This window comes from Morus notabilis, unplaced genomic scaffold (genome assembly GCF_000414095.1).
Source record: "Morus notabilis unplaced genomic scaffold, ASM41409v2 Scaffold2224, whole genome shotgun sequence".
Classification (NCBI taxonomy): domain Eukaryota; kingdom Viridiplantae; phylum Streptophyta; class Magnoliopsida; order Rosales; family Moraceae; genus Morus; species Morus notabilis.
Window position 1 is genome coordinate 126488 of NW_010367012.1, and position 10677 is coordinate 137164.

The 10677-nt window shown below is 30.7% G+C and overlaps 1 protein-coding gene across 1 annotated transcript; it reads right to left on the reverse strand.

The window, feature by feature from the left end:
• Positions 1-3577: 3577 nt before the first annotated feature.
• On the reverse strand, positions 3578-8773 carry LOC21395012 (putative fatty acyl-CoA reductase 7). The gene is made up of 10 exons (XM_024174441.1): positions 8695-8773; positions 8444-8547; positions 7506-7711; positions 6701-6801; positions 6366-6561; positions 5439-5603; positions 4933-5014; positions 4393-4674; positions 3841-3971; positions 3578-3734 (listed from the first exon to the last, which is right to left on the reverse strand). Exons 1-10 carry the CDS (start codon positions 8771-8773, stop codon positions 3578-3580), a joined length of 1503 nt encoding a protein of 500 aa, XP_024030209.1.
• Between the last annotated feature and the right edge of the window lie 1904 nt (positions 8774-10677).

Below are 10677 nucleotides of genomic sequence, written 5' to 3' on the forward strand. Positions count from 1 at the left end.
CGTATTGTTAATTTTATTTCTGAACTTTATTGATTGTTAAGAAGTATGTTTGATGTTATGTTAATGCTTATAGACTGTTTATGGATTTTATGCTTTTGGATTATTAAAAGAGGTATGAAGTCATAGATTAAAATTAATTTTCACTAACTCGAGTAACCTGAGCCTACCCGAGATCACCCGACAGGTTGCGGGTTTGTGAGCTTAAGAGAGTGTTGTGGTTTAAAATTTTCTCAACCCGCACTGAGCGAGTCGGCTTAATCTTTCAACTTAACCCGTCCCTACCCGGTCGAATTACACCCCTAATTATCACAAAAACAATTTCCTAGTAAGCAATGACTCCGTGAAATTGTACCCAAATTGTTTTTGTACTTGATCAATGAATTACATTTTTGTTTCTTTCTAAAGTAATTAAATAATAAAAAAGGAGAAGATTTAACGTGATTTAGAGCCGTCAAAACGGGCCAAGCTTGATGGGCCGACATACACACGGCAACATAGTGTAGCACGATTTTTTAATGGACTTAGCCTATCTTCTTTATTAAATAGATTGGGCTTGACATAATTTTTGAGCATGAAATACCATTAGCATGTTAAAAATACGATAGGGACCTAATTAATGAATATAAAGTATAAAACTAATTTTATTATGTATTTTTTTTATAAGACTTATAATTGTACTCTATTTTTTTTACTAAGATTTTTTTATTAGCGTTGCTTGGTAAAGTCTTTAAGTCCTCAATTTTCTTTAATTAATTATGTCCTTCCTCTTTTTTAAGATTTTAATGCTTTCATTAGGTTTAATACTTATTTTCTTATATTTATTATAAATTTGCTATTTAAGAAGAAAAATGCACATTAAAAACATGATAAAAACAAGACAAAAATATTGGCACGAGTATGGGCATGAGCACGGCCCACAAATAAATAGGTCGTGGGCCAGATTGACGTCATACAAATTAAATAGGATAGACAGAACTTCTCGCGATAAATGAACGGGCCGAAGTACGACATGAGGTCAGGCCGATACAATTAACATCTTTAATGTGGTTTGATAAAATGCCTACAATAACAAATTAAGAAAAAGAAGAATGTTCACTGACAAAAAGCACTATGAATAGGCTACATATGAATGAATATCACAAAGCACATAATCATATTATTCGTTCAAGACTAAAATTAAGAGATTTCCTAATAATAAAATAAATACAAATAAATTCATTATATTATTAATACAGGTACTTTCCTAAATATGTCCCCGTAAGATCCAATCTTGGAAGCAATTTTTTATTTGATTTTATGAGAAAATAAAGACATAAAAAAAGTTGTATAGGGATAACAATCATCAAGGACGCACAAGCCATATGGAAGTAGTGGAGGCACACGATTTAGTGGACGTTTGGTTTATAGATTCAGAATCATTCTCAATTTACGTGCATTTTTAATAAGAGAAAATACTGTAAATAATAACGAATTATAATTCAAATCATGACACGAATTCTCATACCAAACTACCCATTAGAGATTGGAGGTGCACGACCTAAGGATTGAATGTGCTACGGCCGGGAGGTGTAGAGGCGCATGACCTTTTGAGAGAGGCACCAAATCCAAGATAATTTTTACGCTATATTGAAAGGAGAAGATAAGAAAGACGTCGGCCTGAAGAATCAAGAACTTGCGGGAGTACGAACTTTTGATGCAACAACAACAAATACCAGCAAAAAAAAAATAAAAAATAAAAAATACTTATATCCCGTTAATATAATAATATTACATCCCAAATATTCGTTCAGATATAATCAAAACATCAATATTTAGAAACAATTCAAGCGTGTACATTCTTTTAAAATAAAGATTTTGAACGAAAAAATTACTATAAGATAAAATAACTTAGTAAAAATTCAAATTATTGTCATTAATTATGGGAGAGTGCGTAATATGGATCACTCTCTATTTTGTATAGGATTGATTATACATCAAGGAGTATTACCTTTTTCTACCTTGTGTGATACGTTTGCTAAACATATACATGTTCCGTTTTTTATTTTATCAAATGATACTTTTGAATTAAATTTAATGTATAAATTCATATATTTTTCTCAATCACCACAAGATTTTGACCACAAAAAATCCCAAAGTACACTCAATTGAAAAAAATTTAACAGAAAATCTAAAACAACGAAAAAGCAAAAGATTAGTTTTTTTTTTTTTTAGTCACTTTATAAATAGGAAAATAATATAACAAAAAGATGAATAAATTTAAACCAACTGCTTCAGCAAATAAAATAAATCTAACTAATGGAGTCTTCATCTTTTCTCTTTGTTAGTGCTTCTACAAAATAGCAAAGGAATGAAACTGAATCAAGTTTTTCAAATTCAAAAGTTATGTTAATAGTTTTGTAAAAGCAGTTCTTTGCGGTAGAGCATTATATTAGTGTTTTGTAACGGTTAAATATGTACAGATTCATATTAAAAATTTATAACGCGCCACACAAAACTGTTATCATTGCACATTTGACCGCTAAAAAATTAATCTAACAGGAAAAATACAATTTCTACCAATAGAGTAAAATAGCTTCGTCCACCGTAAAGACTCCCCTTGATAATAAATTAAAACTATTTCATGTAATTATCTTTTTTGAATGCAAATAATACTAATACATAGATGAGTGAAAGTGACACACAATAAAGTACGTAGCACAAGAATTTCCCAGCAACCATATCCCTGGGGACCTTATATCAATGATATTTCACGACTGTAATAAACTAGGTATTTGATCAAAAGAAATTTTAACAGTAAATGAGATTAGATTATTATCATTATATATCATTTAATTTTTATTTTTAATAGGTAATCATTATAAAAATATAACTATTAAAAATTCGTGACTAGATTTAATTATTTCATGCAATCTGATCGGATAAATGGATTGGATTATAGATTGATCCCTAATTCATACAATCTGATTCGTGAACACTCTTATTTTTTATGTATGCTCGAACCAATTAAATCATACAACATCATCTCATGATTAGCATAAAATAATTAGTTAAAATATAATTTAAACTTTTTACATGACGTGACAAGATTTAACTAATTAGATACCAATTAAGATACTAAACTTAGACATCATATTTAAGTCCTACGCTAACATCTATTTGGCCACAAGTTTTGTATGGCGAGATATTGTCACGTGCATGCGACACATTTGTCAGAAGAGAGACACGACTTCATCTAGTTATGGGAGAGATCAATAAAGTCAAGAGTAGAGAGAGCTTTTAACTCTGGACATAAACAGCTACAAGATTGTTCATTAAAATACTTCCCACCAAACTCAACTACCGAATTCGTTCAGAAACGTTTTCGGATCTACTTATTCAGAAAAAAGGGGTCAGACCACAATAATATTTCTTCACAACTCTTATGGGCTTCCCATTCTTCACTATAAATTAGGTTTCAAAGATAGCCATAGATACGATTTCCCTGTGAGCTTGACACTTATTCATACAAGTTTGCAAGTAAATATACTTCACCATAAGATAATATGTCCAACATATTCTTCCACTACACACAAAACGATCATTTAATACAATACTTTTTGAGGCCAGAAATGTGAGTTATCATATATTCTTCCCAATCAATGCAAGCAGGATCAAAGTTAAATGCCTCCATTATTTCCATGTTGTAAATGTCCTTTGCTTTTGTTCGCAGCCTCTCTGAGTTTTTGTCGTCAAAGCTACATATTTCACAGATATAAATTAATAAATACCAGAATAGTGAGAAAAAAAATGAGGAAATTAAGGGAAAAAACATTTTTTTTTTTAAAAAAAAGGTTTACTTACACGCCTTTGAACAGCAAATATGGTTTGTAAAGCATTACCAAACGCATTACTGTATGGATTTTACGCTTGTTGCGAGTATACGCGTCTTGCAGAAAATAATGGCAAGATGCTAAATTAACCAATTGCAATATCTGCATTTTAAAAAAAAAAAATCATGAAGTCGCAAAATTAATATAGGGCATAATAGATTAGTTTCTTGCTTAATTAAGATCATGAAATAGTTTTTTTTTTTTTTGGTAACTCATTCCTTGTGTAGACAATATGGCGGCACACAAACCAACTTTGTTTGAGAAGAAAGGAAAGCCTAGCTTGGTTTGCTTTTCTTTCTTGAATTTTTTTTTAAGAGGAAATGTATTGGGTAAGTACGTGTAGAAACACACAAAACACAAAAACTACCCACCAATATGCATTCTCTGAAAGGGAATAAAAAAAGAAAAAGAAAAATCGTACATGTACAAATAAACAATCAAAAGGGAGAGAAAAAGAATTAAACAATAAAAAACAAATTAACTAAATAACCATGCTTCCAAACTAAACTAGTACAGAACAAACCTTCAAAGGTAGGATGGCTCTAATCCCCATGTGCATTCGGAAACGAGCCATGTTCTTGAGGAATCTAATCTTCGCAACTCTTATGGGCTTCCCATTCTTGTTCATCAAAGGGTTTTCGATAAAGTGTCGGGTGCTCATTTTGTGTAACTGATCAAGGTGCATTGGATTTCTTAGTGAGGATCCCACGTGGTAAATTGTATTTGTGCCTGCAGAGGTTTGGTTTGACTGCGCGTGAGCCACAATGGCCACAACTATTGCATTTACCACCATGTCCGCTGGTATCTGCATAACAATATTGAAAAAAAAAAACATGACTTTTAAACTAGACAAATCAATATTTATATTTAACAAATATTGGTTAATAACAATATTGAAATTACAGCTAGGCTATCCTGTAATTAAAGGAAAAACCACAATGATATCACATGTGCTTGTTGACACATTTTTATGTGTTGGATGCATATATGTATACATATATATATATATATATATATATGTATAAATATCTGTAGTAGATATGTGTGAAGTTTTACTTCTTACCAAGTCTAGTATCAACGAAGGACTGCCCAGGAAGCTTGTCACTTTACCTTTGCCATAGCCAACGATTACACTATCAACGGTTCTATACTCGTTGATTTTTTTTTTTTGAAATTAAAAAAAAAAAGAAAAAGAAAAGAGAAAGTAAGAGAGTTATCCGGAAATATAAAGAGAAAAATAAAATAAGGGAGAATGGAGGAAATAACATCTTTAGTCTGGGTAAATATTATAACAGATGCAGGATATAATTAGTCGTTGACAAATTAACTAAATAAGCAGCTGTAAAACTAAGCTAAAAATAAAATTCATTTACCACAGTATGATACGGTACAATCATATGTATCTGAACTAAGAAGTAAATCGATGAATTATGTTGTATAGCAATCTTATATGAACAGGTGTGCCATATACTTTTGATACTATTTACTTCATGAAAATTATGTTTTAATATTTTATTTGTAAGAAATTACATGCGTAAATTAAATATCCGAGACAACTTAATTAATTACCTCACACCTTCAATCCAACCTGGAAAGGGATCCTTGTAAGTGCTTGTAATCATTGTGGGCCGTATGATGACAATGGAGAGATTATCTTGATCAGATTGTTGTAAACACATTTCTCCCATTGCCTTTGTGAAGACATAGGTATTCGGCCATCCAAATAGCTTTGCTCTGTTAATTAGTTAAACGTTTGTGTTTTCAAGGAAAGTATAAATCATAAATATCAAAGCATAAATACCAACTAAAATTATTTTTTAATTAAAAGAGTTATTAGTACTGTTACTATAAAGCGGTAAGTTTGGACTGAATTAAACGGGTCGATCTAAGACCTATCACTGTTAGTCCGATCCCAACCCGACTCATTTAAGTGTTCAAGTCGGAACCCCAAATGTCCGGGCCGAGGTACTTTTGAGCTCGGATGCTGGCCGGCCCCGAACAACCTTTTTTAATTTTTATTTTTATAAAAATACCTTATAAAGTATAGGTCCAGGCTGACCCTCTCCACTTTAGGGCCGGTCTGGCCTAGCCCGGTGAAAATATGGACATGACCAAGGCGGCTTGAAATTCCCAATTGGGCCGCCGAGTCTGGGGCCGGCGGCTTTAAATTGTTACTCTCTAAACTTTGAGCATAGTGACATTTTGAACCTTAAACCTCCAATTTGAAGAAATGATCACTCAATGGATAGATTATCTTTGTTAAATTATAAAAACTCACTTGTCAATTTTATTTTCACGGACGAAAAAAGTTAAAAAATAAAAATTTAAAGATTAATAAGTTAAATTAAAAATTTAGAGACTAAAATATCAGTACGCTTAAAAATCAGAGGCTAATTATCCTAATTACCCTTTTGGCTTAAAACTTATGGAGTATTTTTAAGTTGGTACGAAAAAAAATACTCTACTAGTGTTAACATCAGAATCATTATCACAAACCTCTTCATGCCAAAATCCTTCAAGGTGGCTGTAATTGTCTCTTCCGAAGCTTCTCTTCCTCTCAGTTCTTGTAATTCTTTGGCCACTAGTTTCTCTTCTACTTTGTAATCAAGTTTGTAATTTGTTTTCTTCAATGTCTCTCCAAAGTGAAATGCTTTTTCTTGTATGAGTCCCTCCCTTTCGCCGCAGACATAAGCTAGAAGAGAAATTACATATTTCATTAATTCAGTACCTTAATTATGAGGAGAAACAATTAGGAATTAAGGGAATTAATATATAATATATGGTTCTTTTAATATAATTAATGGTAATTCATGACAAAAGATTGGACTTGCCTGTTGACAAATGAAGAAAGATCTTTAGCTTCTTACATTTCTTTGCAAAGTTTAAAATATGAAGAACGCCCGTCGTATTAATGCCCAGGGAAACATCATATCTGTCAAATTTTATCTCTCCAAGGAAGAACATTAGCATACCAACTAAATATTTTATTTTAAAAGACTGGTTATTGACAGTTTTTCCATATAACTCTTTTGATTTTTTTTTTCTTCGGCTTTATATTTTTGACTCATCAGGCCCTAAAGCTGCATTTACGGTTTAATAGAAGTTTAAAAAAAAAAAAAAAGACGCATTTTTGCGTTCGTTACCCCCCAAAAGTTTTTTGTCTTTTGGTAAATTTTCATCTCGTTTTTTAATTTTGACAATTAACTCTCTATACTTGTTAAACCATTGCAATGTGGTCCAAACAAATAACGATGTTTGGATTAGTGATGAAAGAATTTTAAATGGGTTTAAAAAGAATCCCTACTAAGTTGGGACCATTTTTTACCTCATCGCGCACCAAATCCCCCACTACATGATACCATAAAAATAAAGAAAAACGATTAAGAGTAAAATATACAAAAAGCTAAAAGGCACAATAAAATAAGCAAAGACAAAAGCAGAAACCAAATAAAATGAAAAGAAGAAAGAAAAAAGAAAACAGCCGATCGAGTGATCTACCATCTCGGTTAGATTAAACTTTAAAATAATTAATAGTACAGAAATCCGATGAAATTATGAATCAAAATATTAATTAAGTATATATTTTGCCAACAATCTTCGTACTAATTAAAGCGAATAGTGCATGAATAGGAGTACCTTTCATCAAAATTTGTCGTTGCAGCAGAATTGACAATAACATCTATGCTTTCAAACATCTCTTGGCTCAACTTCAAGTCTTTAATTCCCAAGTCCTCATCATTTGCTACGTCTCCTGGGACCGCTACTACTTTTTCCCATATAAACGACTCAAAATCTTTGCCAAAATTTCTCCTCAGAACGCTAAATAACTCTTTTCCTATGACCTAGTAAATACCAAAAACAAACGCATCAAACACAAAGTCATCAATTTTGAAATAATTTATTGGACTCTCTCGCGCAACTTTTCCTGCTTAAGCGCTAGGTTTCTTAATTATTAATATTTTACACGTAATTCAGTAACTATTCAATAACTCTTTTTGGAATTTTGTTTTCATCATTTTTATTTTTATTTTCTGTATATCGTATCTTTTAGACAATATATCTATTGTAATTTTTGTCTTTCCATTCTCTTAAAACTTTCAAGTGTCTACAACTAGCAACCGACCATCTACTTGGTTATTTTCACGCATAGTGTGATCACTCTCTAAACTAGCGCCACTAAAGAGCAAATTTTTTGTTAGATTAAAAAGCATAGATGTGGCAAAGAAGTAAAATACTATTAAAAGGGTATTCTTGTATTTTTACTATGTCTCTTCATTTGAAAAATACGCGAGGGATGAAACTGAAATATATTTCTTAAATTGTTTCTAAAATTATAAGAACGATATATATGCAATAATTAAAACTAGGAGCGAGGTATATTTATGTAACTAATCATGTTGTTGTATAATTCTTTTTTCTCCGAGGTTTGTTTGTGTGGAGTTTATGGTCAAAACTTCAGAAGACAAAGTAGCTAGATACGTAAAATATTGGCACTTCTTAATATGAATGCATAATATTGACATGTTGACATGTATATTTGTATGTAAAAGGGTAAACTTTATTTGCAAGTAAACCTCGTCATGAATGCGTTTTCTTGCTGAGTTGCTATCTGGAGCTCTTAAAAGAAGATAGAGCTTCTTCACTTCCGGCTCAACTCTCAGTAATTTTTCCACTAAAACTACATACACAAAAAAAGAAATAATATCATCATCACATATAATGCATCTGTCATATATGTATATGGATGTAAATATATATATATATATATGTATGATGTATGTACACATGACACTACAGATCATGATGTGGATATTCGGAAGTTTACTTTTTGCAAGAAACCCAGTGGCTCCGGTGACTAAAATGGTCTTTTTCTCAAAAAACTGCACCATATTTTCCGATTCCATTGCAAAAGTGATGAGTGAGAGAGAAAGAGAGAGAAAGAGAGAAGAGAGAAAAGGCAATTAAAGAAACAGCTAGGAATGTTTCTCTAGTCTGAGTTTAGTGCGTTTCGTTGCAAGGTATCAAGCAAATGGTAGGAACTTCCTTTTTATAATAACGTAAAGGTAGAACTATTAAAAGCTAGTTGCAAGACGTGATTGTATCAATATTAAAATTTTGAAAACAGTAAAAGAATTTAGAATAATATTATATATAGTAGTTTATAATTTTTCTTGCGTTTGAAGTTTTTTTTTTTTTTTGGAATTGTAATATTAAAATTTAATGTTGACTGAATTAATGTATAGATTTGTATGTTAAATTTAGTCTGAAGGTATATGCTTCAAGAGATATAAAGAAATAGTGACTTTCTAAATAAATCTAACTTTTGTGGTAAAAAACAAATAATAATAATAATAAGCCTTATATTTAAATGTATCTTTTTGTTTCATTTTTTTTTCTCAATTTATCTATCAATTTGTACAAACGGTAAGGTATCTGCTAAATTTGAAAATCAAAAGGACAATTAAGTTCAAACTAAATGAGGGTATATAGTATTTTCCATTTGTTTTTGCTTTTACAGAGTACAAAAGAAATAAATTAAATCAAGTTTTTCAAATGCGAAAGTTATGTTTATAGTTTGTAAAAAAATATACGAATTCAGAATAAAATAAAACTACACATTCATGTAATTATCCTTTTCCTGTTCAAATAATACTATTATACCTAGATTGTGGATCAACCATAAAGATTTAATCTATGTCGAATTCATATGTCTAGACTCCAAAAAATTGAAAAAAAGAAAGAATGAATAGAGGAGTAAAAGTGACCGTGTCGGCCAAGAGCTATAATTAGGAGCAAAACACTTGGATTCGCCAATGCTATTTATAGTGTACGTGTCCATCAGTGAGATTTGTCACCAAATTGCATCCTAAATTTTAAAATCACAACAATTGAGGTTCAACAGCTAATAAACGTTATCAAGGTTTAATACATGAGATTAGTACATGAAAAGGCAAAAGTTATCATTTTTCAAATCATGTCACGTGTAAATTTTGTGTATTAAATTGTCAATTGAATATCACTATAGGCTCTTACACTTCAATTACTACTGATTTTAAAGTTAATGATGTATCTTGCTAATATTGAAAGTTCAGGGTCTTTTATGAAAAAAAAAATGAAATTTTGTAGTACAACAATGCTATTTAATCATTTTTTAATCCTAGTGTTTTAAGAAAACTAATATCAAAAATATCATTTAATTATTTTTGTTACTGTGATAATCTCTAATATTAATTCGGGTTTATCTGATAAAAATTTGGATTTTCTAATAATGTTGGTGCTAATTATCCCGTACATTAAGTTGTCCAACTTAATTTATTTTAGAAGATAGGCATTAATTACATTCCTGATTATCTGTTAAGCAATAGATGGTTATCGCACATCAGATTTGCGCTTAGAATATGACAATGTTTAATAGTTAGTTAACAGGTAATATGTGTTCCTCGAGTTTGAAGTTAATTTGAATGCCAAATAATGTATGTCAGTCAATTATATGACTGCGAGATCAGAGTAGTCTATCATGACGATCCAGAAGGATGAAAAATAAGCAAATTAACTATAAAATGTCAATAAATTATAAATAGTAATTTGAAGATCACTGTTAAAAAAAATGACACAAATAGAGTTTTGTGATACTTTGAATGGAATAATATTGCATTAACAATAACCCCAAATATAATATTCAGATGTTTTATCTTCAATTGTGATAAATCACCGGCCGGCCTTTCAAATGATTGTTTGATGACTTCACCTTTCATATGATTGTACACGTCACAAGCAGTACTATCAATTATCGGTTATATATATATAT

What these genes read in the sequence shown, in the direction of transcription:
- LOC21395012 (XM_024174441.1), bottom strand. Translation starts at nt 8,773, where the DNA reads ATGGAATCGGAAAATATGGTGCAGTTTTTTGAGAAAAAGACCATTTTA. An exon ending in ACGACAAATTTTGATGAAAG is followed by an intron (nt 6,802 to 7,505) that starts GTACTCCTATTC and finishes AAAATTTGACAG; the next exon opens with ATATGATGTTTCCCTGGGCA. An exon ending in CTTTCTTCATTTGTCAACAG is followed by an intron (nt 6,562 to 6,700) that starts GCAAGTCCAATC and finishes TTTCTCTTCTAG; the next exon opens with CTTATGTCTGCGGCGAAAGG.